This window comes from Anabas testudineus, chromosome 24 (assembly GCF_900324465.2).
Source record: "Anabas testudineus chromosome 24, fAnaTes1.2, whole genome shotgun sequence".
NCBI lineage: Eukaryota > Metazoa > Chordata > Actinopteri > Anabantiformes > Anabantidae > Anabas > Anabas testudineus.
In genome coordinates, this window is record NC_046632.1 from 10,660,338 (window position 1) to 10,674,198 (window position 13,861).

Here is a 13,861-nt window from a genome sequence, read left to right on the forward strand (position 1 = left end):
GACTCACACACACAGGCGCATGGAGATATGACACATGCTTGTGGTTATATACACACATGTACAGTAGCACCAGGCTACATAACGCAAAACTGGGGAAGGAAACGCCTGTGCAATCAGAATAGTATCTAAAAGAGGAAGGCAAATGATTTTAGATGTATTCGCTGACAAGGCGGTAATGACTCATTAATAAAGAGCAATTAATCAAAGCCAACACTCAGGCCAACACGGTCCGTCGCGGACATTAAGTGGAGTCAGACGGGACCACGGACCCAGTTCTTCCCAGAGGATGCAGGCTGCTGCTGAGAAGAGACGTCACTCTGTCAGTTACACAGGTAAAGGTTGCCATTAGCCTTTGAGGCTACATAGGTGCTGTAAACTGGGATGGGAATGCACAAATTCTGCACTCAGTTATTTTTTCAATGCAGCTGAACACAGTTACGTCTCTGATTCCACAAGCAGCTGCAGGGTTTGCTAGAACTTCGTGACTGTCTGCTCTGCACTACGCACTGGGAACAGGACTTATTGGTAATCAGTGAAGCAAATCCTTGGAAAGCACTTCAAAGAAACCATAACGAAATCCCAAAGGAACCTTCAAAAACAGTTCAGCATTGTGCTTTTGTTGGTTTGTGCCCTGACTTTCTTTGATTCTTAATTGTAAGAGCACTTTGTTGTAGTTCTTGAATAATAGTGAATTATTTAATTACTAAGAGAAATATTATCAGTCTGTAGCTGTCAGCTTCTTATCTGGGATGAGTGGTACATTTTGACAATGGCCACAATAAAGAAGATGTCGGCAGCGTAGTCAATGTGAAAAACAAAGGAAACTCACATTATAGTTGATTCTTGAACTAACTTTACAGTTACAGTATATTTCACACACATCCTGGAAATACTAGGAATGACCAGAAAATAAAAACTTAACAAACAAACAAACCAAAAATATATAAGAGAAAGGTAGACAGTGACACGAGGCCTCTCCTCTGACACCGTCATGCCTCAGCGTTTAGAGGACTTCTGGGAAAATAGCCACGCTCTCGCTTATATACAACTATGCATTATCAAGTACAAATAGCAGACACAACATGCACTCAAAAAGCCCGGTAGTATTTCAAAGAAAGCTCCTGTGTGCACACATTGTTTCTTTTCTCACTGTGGATTAGACCAACTGAGCAGTCACAGGTTGTAGCAAAAGAGGCTCTAATCTCTGTTTTTCTGAAAGCATGAATTAAATCAGGGTAACTGATGATGTAAACCTTTCCAACTCAAGCCTGTGTGGGTTTTCCTTGAATGCACATACAGTACAGTATGGCCTCTCAGTTGCCCAGTGTATGCCTTTGTAAAGTGTAGTGTATGTGTGTGTAAAAAGGGTTGTGAGGACTGACGGAAACTCCTAACCAACCACAGGAATGTCTGAGTAACACATGCATCAGGTTCCTTCAGCCCCGGCTAGAAAACTGACAGTGTTCTTTCATTGACACCTGTCATATACACGCAGCGCAGGGCAGGCAGAGCTAATGCACACCAGGCAACGGAAAAATGATATCCAGAACTAAAACAGATATCCAGAACTAGTTTGAAATCGGAGTACTGACTTGAGCAGGGCACTCATGGCGATAAATGTGTTGTAAATGCCGTATTTGTTAGGACATCCAATCTCTCTGGAGCTAAAACATCAAGCCTTAAAGCTATATTAAGCCTTATTTTTGGATTAAACCCTCCAATGACGAATGACTTCCTACAACAAGGAACTGGACATGTGAATCACTACTGCAGTCGCATTGCATATGCAGCTAGTGTGTAGCAGCGAGGGACAGCACATGCTCGCAGTCACAGTTTATAGATATGATCTATCACATATCTGCAAGCTGTCTTTATTAATTAAGGAAGCTAGGTTGTTGTTGTTATTGCAAGCATGCACAGGCTGTATAAGCACAGACATAAGACCAACAACTGCAACATAGAGTGGTAAGAAAAGAAAGAAACGCAGAGTAAAACAAGGAAAAGTGTAATCTGAGAAACCATATAAACACAGTCATATGAAAACATATGGGCACACAGGTAAGCCAGTCTACAGCAACACAGTCACCCCATCCCCTTTAACTGTAACAAGGGGCCCCCGTAGTCTGCATACTTTAATAACTCACATGGTCCAGAACACCAGGAAAAACAGCCCAATACTTAATTACACTCAGTCAGACTCAAGCCAGAATGACATTCACTCCTTCTGTTGGCCTCTAAGAGCGGCTGCAGATCCTGCGCAGCATGCTGAGCTCTTGGGGTCTCTCACAGTATCAGAGACTGCAGGAGAAAGTGTCTCCTGTCTGTTTCTGCACTGCACCCTTTTTTGCCTTTGGCAAGACCGTTGAATCATAATCAGATTTAAATATTGAGTCAGCATCAGGGTCTTACAATCTCCCTTTCTCCTTCCAGCAACACCATGTGTAGAACATCTTCAAAGAGAGCAAAATGTGGCTTTAATGCATTTCTGCTCACATTTATGTGTATGTTTGTCAGCACATAACAAAAAACAGATACAGAGAGCGCAAAGACAAAAAAATACATGTCATCTGGCTGACAGAGGATATGTGTTTTATCAGGTATTTAATGAATGAATGCAGAAATCACTGCATTAAAAATGTGAAAATCTGTTTCTTGTTATAATGTTTTGTAGATTTATATGATACACTCAGTGGAAAATTAATACAAGCACTGTTCATGTGCATAATTATAGTTTACATCAAGGTCATAGCAGAATAAGAAATGAGCATACAACATTTCAATTCACGTCTCAACTAAGTTCCTGAGTCTCTGAAAGCACCTGGCCTGAAACCAAAACAGATATGGATTCAAAGCATTGTTATTGGCAAGCCAGTGTCTCAGTCATAAAATAACTGTGCAGCTCTGTTCTATACTGCAAGTGCATTAGTATTTCAAACCATAAACATCTGTGGCACTGATTTAGCTAATGTCCGATGGAGAGAAAAAGGGGCCTTTTGGGTACAGGGCCTGAGATGTAATGCAGCTAGAAGGACAAAGGGGAAAAGATTCAGTTTTGACCTGGCTCAGTTTTCACTCAACCCCGATTCTTTGGGGAACATTACTGAAAGTGGTTCCTTCTCAAAAGCCAGAATTGTCAGCTGTGGTTTAACGACATGTGCCGCATGTATTTGCCTATTGATACTGCCTCACTATTGCAGTGTTTTTGTTTAAACTTCAATCCTCAACATGTATCAGTAGTAATTGGTTGAAGTCTGTTAAAATTAATATGTTCCTGTAAAAAGTTTTGCACATCACAATGTGGCAGGAACTTGTCACTTTTCTTTATTTCAGATCTTAGACAATTTTATGGAAGGGTGCACAGCTATAAATGGAAAAACAAAGGGGAATTTGAGTGGCTGTGATTGATGCTAGCCCAAACCACTCCTGATGATGAATTACTCCTAGTCCAACTTTCCAAACTCCAAGGCAGGTGCAAAAGTTTTGGCCACAAAACTACAGCTAATGAATCAGCAGACTCCACAGCAGGTGACTATAGTTTGTGTGAGTCTCTGGCAAAGAGGCAAAGAAGTAGTTGCTATTGCGAGTCTCACCAGGTATCGCTCATCATCTTTCATCCCCGGAGTACGAATAAGGTGGTTCTGTTCCCCCCTCCAGTCACCAAATCGCCGGAAGAAGTAGTTGGAGAGGAACCGATTGATGGGGTCCCGGATTATGTTAATGTAAACAGGCTGTTCTATCCTGAACCTAACAAAGACAGATAAACATGTAAGTTAGTCGTACAGAACTGCCTCCTTAAACTCATACGGACTGAAACAAATACCAAGAGCTAATGTATTTACCTGGTAAAGTTGAGGAAGTGAACATGGCGTGTATAGAGGAATGGTTGAGGGATATTACTGATGTTCTTCATGAGATCCACCTGAAAACACACACACACACACACAAACTTGACTTGACCTCTCTCACAGAATGACTGTAAAATGCAGTTATGGTCTGATACAGCCAATGAACAGCGTATTGGTAGAAATCAGGCAAAACATTGATTGGAGATAATCATGAGTACATGTTGGATGTACCTCACACTGACTGGGGATTTTTGATAGAGAAAATGTAATAACAAAAAAAGGCAATCAATCCAAATCACCTTTAGGAATTGTCGAATAAAACAATGAATTTCAATCAAGGCTGAGTGTTTCAACTGAGTCCATAATCATGGATAAAAAGCACTTTGACTGTGTATTTATCCAGCTGTAGGTCCACCTTGATTCCAGTTGCAGAACCTCCCTGAAGACTAACCTTGCCACATAAGTCTTCCTTGACTGCATGTTGTTTTGATTGCCTGACAATATTAATCAGCAAAGTTTATGCTCGGCCCTGTCATGTAGAGGATATCCAACATTTTTATAGTGATTTTTCTTCTTGTGCTTCAGAAGAGACACTTTCCAGTAGCTTTCCAAATCTGCATGGATAACAGTAGCTAAAAAACACAAGATATCACAGTTTGCTATGTACTGACTCCCATGACTTAAAGCTAATTGTGATAAATAGCTCCATTTTGCACTGATTCTGCATGTGACATCCAGTCAACCCACATGTAAGAACTTAATGACCATGCAAAGTATGACTCCCACATAAACTGAGAAATGTATCCCAAGCTGTGGGCGCTGAAGAGGACACCACCTCGGCACTATTCCCACAGAGTGAAACCGCAGCAGACGAACTTATATAAAAATTGTGCATCGCAGGAGACATCCTGGCTTCCTGGTGAGATTCAGCTGGATTCACCGATGAGCCAAGACACTGTCAAAAAGCATTCCTTGGATAAAGAATCCACAAGCACCGAGAGAAAACAAGTCTAGTTATTTCAGATAAGACGTGCAGCAGCAAGTTGGATGTGAAGAACTGATGGAACTAATGTGTCCAAGTTTGGAAAAGTATTGAACTGACAGACATGAAATGCATTTGATCAATTAGAGATACTGTTTCTTTCTTCTTTTCAGCGTACATGATATCAAGAATAAACCATCACTTAAACATCAATACTGAAAGTTTGGTTTAGTGTTAAATCATCAAGACAGCAGCTTTCAAATACCAATGTAAGCTAAGTGCCATAAACAGTTTCTAATTGCTGTCAGTCTTTCTGTAAATGTTCTGTTATGGTTGTTTCCAGTCAGGAGTCAGGCTTTATGTAGATGGTGTTGACTGACCAGCTCTAGAATAGTTTGAAGGTCCTGCTTTTATGAAATATGCATATGCACTTGTTTACTGCCAGACTACTTAAATAGCAACAGTAATATGTAAATGTCAGATTTGGGTTTCTTGCCGCTCCTCTCCTCCAGAAACTCAGTACATTTCCATTCACTCTCTTTCCACTTTCTGTAGATGTTTCCCGCTATGAAGTACATGTATACTTTCACTGGAGCTGTAGGATTTATTTCACCATTCTGAGGCCTTTTTCAACTCAAACATATTTTATTTAAATTCTTCATTTAAACAAGTGTATTTTGAGCTCACCATGAGTTAAAAGCAATTAGCCCAGACCTAACCCCAAATGTCCCCTCCCCCACACCCGGGTTGCAGGTCCTGAACACATTTGGTACATTTGGTAGGTGTGTGTGTGTGTGTGTGTGTGTGTGTGTGTGTGTGTGTGTGTGTGTTTTCTGACCCACCCTTCTGGTCTGTCTGGCCAGACCTCCCTCTCATTTACCAGGGAGGGCTGAAGGGAGACAGAGGGAAAGTGGAGGACAGTCTGAGATTCCAGGCATACCTGCAACCCCCTGCCACCCCCACACCACCCCAACCTCCCTCCTTCCTGAGCCCCCATGGCGTCCTCATAGGGCTCATCAAGGGAAATGAAGGGAGAGCCAAAACCGCCTAAAGCTACAACTGCTGCCGTGGATTCAACTCAATTCATTTGTTTGTAGGTCTCACGGTCAAAAAAATAAATTACTGTGAGCCTATGTAATCAACACCTGTAGAATAACTGGGCAAATATAGAGTTCTGGCATTATGCAAATGATCACCAAAATCGTATACAGGATGTGAGAGATTTCCACGAGAACCTCAATCTTGCAAAAAAGTGACCAAAGTGTTCCTTTGTAGGTTGAATGTAGCTGTTGATAGGCTACTAGGGAATAACTGTTTACAGTCTTTGCTTGTACTGGGGTCAGACACTTCTTGGTGTTTGCGTATCTGTGGCTAAGTGATGCAGATACACAAGATTTATGATTGTAGAGCATCTGTCTGCTGGTTAAGATTTTGGTAAGAGGGAGGAAACAGTATCCCACATTAACCCAGACTCACTCACACACACACACACACACACACACACAATAAAAGAAGCTGTCTTTCTGTTTCTGGAGGTTGTTTTTAAAGTCTTCTTTCATTCTTTCTCCAAGAAATGTCTTAAACATCTGTCCTTCACTGAGCCTGTTCCCCCAGTATTGAAAGGGACAGGTTTGTCACTCTACTGTTTTCCTCAAATCTGCTTTATGTCTGCAAAGTTCCAGATGAATAAGACAAGTGCTCCACATAGCGCCAATGGACATCCTTTCTGTCTGTGACCATCTAACTGTACAACTCCTGCCCCCTTTGTAAGGAGGTGGGGAATCATTATTTATGTCATATATCTGTTGTCATTCCACCCTGGACTATTATTACTGACCTATTTTCATCCATCTTAGATATTCTTTATATATACTGAGTTTTCTGTATTGATGTTATTTTGTATTTATGTTGGTGTGGATCTTTTCTGGTTGAGGTTCATTTTCTTTCTGTCCGAGTTGAGAGCAACTGTCACAAGGCAAAAAAAAAAAAACCCTCTGGAATTAATAAAGTTTTTAAAATCTTGAATCAATTGAATTAAAAGTCAAATAAGGCACCAACAGTGGTGCCACGGTTTATCAGTGTGCTACAATGAGCGCCAGCAAGAAAATTACAAACATGAGCCAGAATCACAACTGATGATACCAGCATCTCTGAACTTGTAGGCCATGCATGTCTGTATCTGTATATCAACACACACAGAAGTAAAGAAATAAAACAAATACAAACAGACCCCCCCTTGCAAAGACACTAGAGTACTAATATTCTTCCCAAGGAGTGCTACTCAAGATGATTCACAGAGCTATTTTATGACCAGAGGTAAAGAGTGTAATGGTGTTCTACCACTGTGTGTGCAGCCAGCATTTCATGGTTTGATGAATGGGTAAACAAGTAGCTGTTTCAATATTGGCTTAACATTTGCATCAAATTGGTCAGTAATGGTCATACATATTTAGCATCGGCTGACCATTCACAACTGCTTAGCACCAGCTCATTCCTACAGGATGCTGTCAATAATCGTCGTGTGAGGATGTGTGTCATCAAGCGCTGAGACAACGCATTAATCGATTGCATTGACTACTTAAACTCGCTGAATTGCAAGGAATGCATCATAATGTTTACATTTATCCCAATTTATGGCAGCAACACCATATTATGTAATAAATAATATCATAAAGTGAAAGTTAAAACCATCTGGTTGAAGTTATAGTTCTCTGTAAGCTTTCTCGCCAAAGTGGGGCTTGTTTTGGAACTACAATTTGGGGTCATATTTGCCTCAAAACACACAGAGGCCTGTCAGCTTGATCCTAAAGTAGTTGGAAAATCTTTTATTAACAATATTAATTTGTTTTAGAAAATAAAATATATCTGTGGTTAGTGGAGAAAGTCTCAGTAAAAACCAGTGCTGTTTAGATATGCTTTATGCGCATTAGCATTTGAGTTGGCATTCCCACTGGCACAAGCCTGCACTCCTTAGTGTCTCAAGAGGCTGTGGTTTTTTAAATGCAAGCAGTTCTTCCTCTGTAAAGCCAACACTCATGTCCTCGAGATATTCCAGGAAATAATAAAAGGAGATTCCCTGTCCTTCAGCGTTGTTCTCACACTGAATGAAAGACAAACACTGAATGAATTCCTGCTGCTGTTGTGTTCACTGTGACCACATACAGTCCTTAAGTGTACAATACAAGCCACTCCTCTTTATTTTCCATATGCAGTAAGTGTTACCTTCAGTGGAGACACTTTTTTTCCTCTAATTTGACCGTAGCCAGCTGCTTTGAATCTGTCTATTTAAATGAAAGTCAAGTGATTTAGCTTAACTTTATTATATTTATAAACAGATGATGGACACATAAGGGAGCTTAGAAGTGGGATCCGAAGACCACATTTCCCCACAAGGGACATAGCAATAAAAAATATGTTTGCTTTTAGTATTGTTTCATTTCCTAGGGGTTAGCAGTACAATGAAAATGATCCAGTACAGGACAATAGTAATGTAAACATATAAAAATGAAAATTTGAACCTTTTGTATGACTTGATCTCATGATCTGATGATCAAAGTGTTAAATTATTCTGAAACTTGAAGAGGCAACTGTGGGCAATTAACAACAAAATGTATACGACCGGCCGTCCTCGCACCTTTAAATTCAACCACTGCCCCGCGATCCCATTTTTCTTACCTGTTCATGTTTAGTGAGACGTGTTTTATTGTGGATGTCAGAAGAGACCAGACTGAACTGATGTTTCTCAGCCAGTAACCTCAGTAGGATCACCACCGTCCGGCTGCCGCACTTGCCAACACGGTTATAAACCACCTGGCTGGGAAATGGGAGCACCTGCATCAAACAGACACAGAGAGACATAAAGACAAAAAAAAAAAGATAAAGCACTGAACATTTAAAACTGTGCTCTCACTGTATTTCACAGTTTTTATCGTCTCTGTTCGTAACCTTTAATTCTCCAGAAGAGATTTTATTGCTGTCTCAGTAAAACGATTAGTCAACTTTTTTTAAATTCACAAGCTGTGGCACATACGTATCTCATGACTCACCAATTACAAAACGACCAGCTCAGCAGCCCAGTCGTGTTTCACATACTGAAATAAAGGGAATGAGTCTGTAAAACCTAGTTTCACTTTGAGTAACAGACTAGTTACTGTAAATCTCTGCTTGTGGTTAGGAAGAGGTTCAATGAGTATTGAACATGAGGCTTTATTTTTAGGCCTTAGGTCAGCATGAGTGGACTAATTTGGCAATTATTCCTCAGGACCCAAGAGCTTCACACAAGTAGTCCCTGAGGCCAGAGAGAACAAGATAAACAGAAAAAACAGGTCAAACTAAAGGAATAAAGGGAATAATGGGAGGGAAAAAAGAAGACAAGCCATTAAAAGGGCATCTGGGAGATTTCTCTAAAAAGTGAGATACCATAAAAACAAAGACAGGAGGATTATTTATGGGGTGGCTAGTTAATAAATTATTTTGCTACTTTTATAGATATTAGGCCTGCTGGTTTATCTCTCTCCTGTGACATGAAGATATTACTTAGGTTTAGTATCGCTTGGATAATTTCAGTGCTGTTCAGCTCTATGGATGCAGGAGTTTCAATATGACAAAACTGGCCACACACACACACACATTCTTAGTTTTTCCCATGTCTTCCAAAAGCAGCAGTCCCACACAAGCATGGGCTCAGTTTGCCAGAGCTCAGAGGAAAGACGGATAAAAGTAACAAATGGACGAAGAGTGCAAAAGGAAGCAAAAGGGATGAAGTGGAGGAACTACTTGGAAGAAAAGCTGCAGGAAACAAATCAACCTAAAGACGGCTCATCACTAAATTGATCGCACTTTCTGATTGTCTTCCCCAGAGCAGGAGCATTTTACTGGACATCAATAGAGAGTTTGACACAATGTGAAAACAAGATGCATGGATGCATTTGCCACAGGATGAGGAGGGAGTATCCTGGCATGGCCAGACTTTCATCATCGCCAAACAATACACCTAAAACACTGTTTCAAAACACCTAAATATATTTGTATTTTTACAGTTTAATATCATTAGAAATCAAACAATTTGCTAAATAAATATACTGAATAGAAATCAAGGGTATCATAAAACTAATTGTTATTATAGAAATGTCACTCGGTTTTGGGAAAATACTTCCAGCAGATAGGAGATGGTTCTCTTGGACAGCACTCCAGCATTCTTTCGTGTTTACTAAGTAACTACAGGCTCAGCTTATCACAATAATGAGATGGGTGAAATACATGCAATTTCTTCCAGGACACCATTTCCTGCTGATATGATGACAAATGAATGTTTCAGACCTCAAACAGCCTGGTGCTGTAATACGCAAGAATAACAAACAGACAAAAGTCCAAATCACCCAGCAGGACTGACAGCAGTGAAAGGGCAACCTTTAAGTTTGTGCTATTGTCACTGTCCCACTCTGATGCACGCTGTGAGACATGTTTGCAGTGTCTGCAAGTAAGGGATTCTGTCAATAGTCAATCACTGGTGTAAGGAAGTGTTATGCAACAGGGCAGCTCCCCATTGTGTCTGATCAGGACACTCCTACTCCCAAGAGTACTTCTGCTTTTAAATTTACAGATACTGGTGAGCCAATATCAAACAGACGGTAAGGAGATGAGTAATCCTGAACCTCTCACACTCTCAGAAAAAAAAAAAAAAAAAACTACAAGTAGAGGCTATGACAGTGGACTTTCCATACTAGTGTGTTCATGTGAATTAAGATGAATGGATTTTTAATAGCTGAGAGGAAATGACAAATACTTTCCTCACTACATCAGCACATATGCAACTGCCTGACCACATAGAAACATAACATGTATGGAGATTTGGAGATTTCGATGATTGCATAATCGATGTCATGCTTTTATGCTAGTTTGTGGATTGAAGCAATGATAGGTTCATTAAATAATAAATTATATTATACTATTTGAGTATTATATACCTTTCCAGAAATATTTCAGCTTCACTACTTAATTCCACCCCCATTTTACTTACTTTACAATAATGCATCCGATTGGTCTTTTTTTAATATATACACTTTTTGAAGTTCTGCAAAAGATTTAGTGGAAGAACAACCCCTACAGAGATTAACCAAGAGTGGCTATAGACGGTGGAGAATTTAGGAAAACCGTGTTGGGCTCTAAAAAGTGATATTTAGAAACACATTGTACACAAGTAAAAAAGTCCATATTCTTGTCATGCTTACAGAAAGACTCATAACTCTATTCTGAGAGCTGTGTGGCTTTTCCATGCGCTTTCATTTACGTCGAGCTTTCGAGTCGATTTCGAACCTTTCCCTCCATTTGCCATAACCTCAGCCTTCTGTGCACATGTTGTAATGCGACCGGCCGCTGCTGAAACTGCGGATCAATCTCATTGCAGTGGAATGTCAACACAAAGATAATGAGAAATGTGGTTGACGTAGCACTTGCCACTGACATGCCATTAGCATCGTCTGTCTGGGAGAAGAGATGGGGAAAGTTATGGAATCAATCAAAGTTCGCAGCCAATGTATAATCACTGTCAGCCTGGTCTGTGCAAATGGAGGCTGTGTGGCTGGGTGCAGTTAGTAAAGACCGTAAAGCGACTACTGTAGATGTAAATATCAGTCGTAGTAAAATTTCAAATCACAAGTTGATTGGGCTTCAGAAATGTTTTTTACATATTTAAGCAAAATCAATATTGAAAACAGTGTAGGCTTGGTTTCCTAGGTGGGGATAAGGTCCAATAAAAAGGCTGGAATTGTTTGTATATTGCTTAATTATTTATAGACTATGCAGTCTTAAAATCACACTTCGTATCAGTGGTTGATAAGACTGTGTCCTTGAAATGTGCTCTCCTTAATTAATGTTCTAAAATCTTTTTAGGAGAGCATTCGCTCTAATTAATGATGCAGTATATGACCATTACCCTGAAAATGACTTATGTTAGTGAAGCCAGCACTTATGTAATCTAAAAGACAAAACCTAGGGCAAAGAAATCCACAAAAGTCTTGCTGCTGCTCGTTGTGAGGCCGCGCAACAATGTTCAAGGAGAATCCAGTGAATCCATCTCTGACACTTGCCTCTGCTTTCATCTCCTTTTTTCCTGCAATAAAACCACACTTTCGTGTCATTGGGAATTCCAGAGCTTCTGCGTTTGTACAGTAATGTAAATATTCAGAATCAGTGGACACAGTCAAGCTGTTACACTCTCGATGGAAAAGAGAGAAGCTATTTTCGCTTTATTAGACTTGATTCTGTCATATACAGTATTTCTGGAAGAATTTCAATACTATAAGCTCGGCCACTTTAGGTAGTGATTTCCTTAAAGGTTTTTCAAAGTAAAATCCACATATGAGGTAACGTAATTCAAACAGTTGTTCACATGGGCCACAAACTAACCTGTAACCAAATGCATACGTCTCACATTAGCTACATGCTCCATGCAAAAACCAAAACTGACGGCGATAATGAATAAGCAGACAGAGGAAGAAAGCAGTTGGCAGAGAGGGAAAGAAGGAGCACAGAGAAGAGATGTTCGTACAGACATGCAGCTGGATGAATACAAGGCCCCTGTGTCAGCACTGTGTGTGTGCGTGTGTGTGTGAGAGAGAGAGAGTGTGTGTGTGTGTGTGTGTGTGTTCAGAGCATTACTGTAGCACTGAAACCGGGTCTTGTTGGTATTTCGAGTGAGTTTGCACGCAGCTTCTTCACAAAGACCTAACCCTTATCCTGAATAGGCAGGCATGCAGTAGTTCAGAGACCCGAGAAATTAGAAAAACAATTAAATGACAAATAGGAAGAATGGGATAAAAAACAAGAAAGGGGTGAAATAGGAAGTAACCTTAACACTTAAAAAGACTTACTCTTGGAGCAGGGGGTCCGTGGTCATCAAGATACGTGGATTCACCTGCCAAGACAAGAGAGAACATAGGTTAGTAATCTGACATTGAGAGGACCATGACTGGACAGCAGAAGACTCAAATGTAATAACTAAACACAAAGAATGGGAGCTGAAAACAAATATGTTGCATCACCATTATGAAGCCGGGCTGTCAGCAGCGTGTTGTGAATGGTGTCTTAAGAGTATTATGTAACATGTAATAACATTCTCTTATTTCCTAAAGTCATTCTTAGAAGCATTAAAATGACTTGAATTGACAAATCCCTTGTCACTAAGGTTAAAAGAGGTCTGCTTTTCTTGGCTCATGTTTTGGAGACAGTTGGTTTTCGCAGTCTGGTAACGAAGCATTCGATCACTTTCACATTTGGAAACAAGAATGTCAATAAACCCTATCCAATCCATTTCATTATATCATCAATACTGGGCAAACACACACACTAAGCCATCTTTTATTGAATGTAATACAGAAAATATATGATTTTTATTGAAAAATAGAAATAACACTTTCTCGAAATCTGTCCACATGGGTTGAGCCTCTTTCCCCTGCGAGAAAACAGCCCCAGCTTCTTCTCTGTTAAGTGAGAGTATGTTGTGAAGAGAATTGTAGCCTATTTATACAGTATATCGAACACTGTGAAGCTCTTTCATGTGGCAACAATGGAGCTCATTCAAGATTGACCCATACGGAAGGTTGGCGCCCGCCTTGCAGCTCACTCTCCAAATCCAGGCCCGGGCTCGTTCATTACGTCAAGTCCACAGGTCCACAGCGGCCTTTTCTTTGGCCCCTCTGTCCACATATACAGAGACACATCGCTTTTCCCATCACGTTAACAACAATCAGGTTGTGTTGTAGGTCAACGATTAACGGAGTCAGACCAATCGGAGAGTGTGTGGAGAAACAAATAAAGCTATAAAGAGAGGAAATATTAGCTATGAGAACAATCGTTCATTGTGTCTCTGAAACAAGATCCAGAACACAAATATGAATAGCGGCATGGACACATACGTCGGTCAAACTTTCCCACTTGGCGTGCAGATGTTATTGGACGCTTGTTCTGGAAGTCTACTGTAGGTCTTTGTAAGCACTGTATATACTTTAGATAGTGATGTATATGCATTAAGTAA

The 13,861-nt window shown here is 40.3% G+C and overlaps 1 protein-coding gene across 1 annotated transcript in view; it reads right to left on the reverse strand.

Annotated features, from left to right (window-relative positions):
• usta (uronyl 2-sulfotransferase a) overlaps positions 1-13,861 on the reverse strand; it is a 38,175-nt gene that overhangs the window by 2,931 nt on the left and 21,383 nt on the right. The window contains exons 2-5 of the mRNA XM_026340591.1: positions 12,699-12,742; positions 8,503-8,658; positions 3,840-3,919; positions 3,591-3,744 (exon numbers count right to left, since the gene is read on the reverse strand). Of these exons, the coding sequence (XP_026196376.1) occupies positions 3,591-3,744; positions 3,840-3,919; positions 8,503-8,658; positions 12,699-12,742 (434 nt within the window). The remainder of the gene's footprint in view (positions 1-3,590; positions 3,745-3,839; positions 3,920-8,502; positions 8,659-12,698; positions 12,743-13,861) is intronic.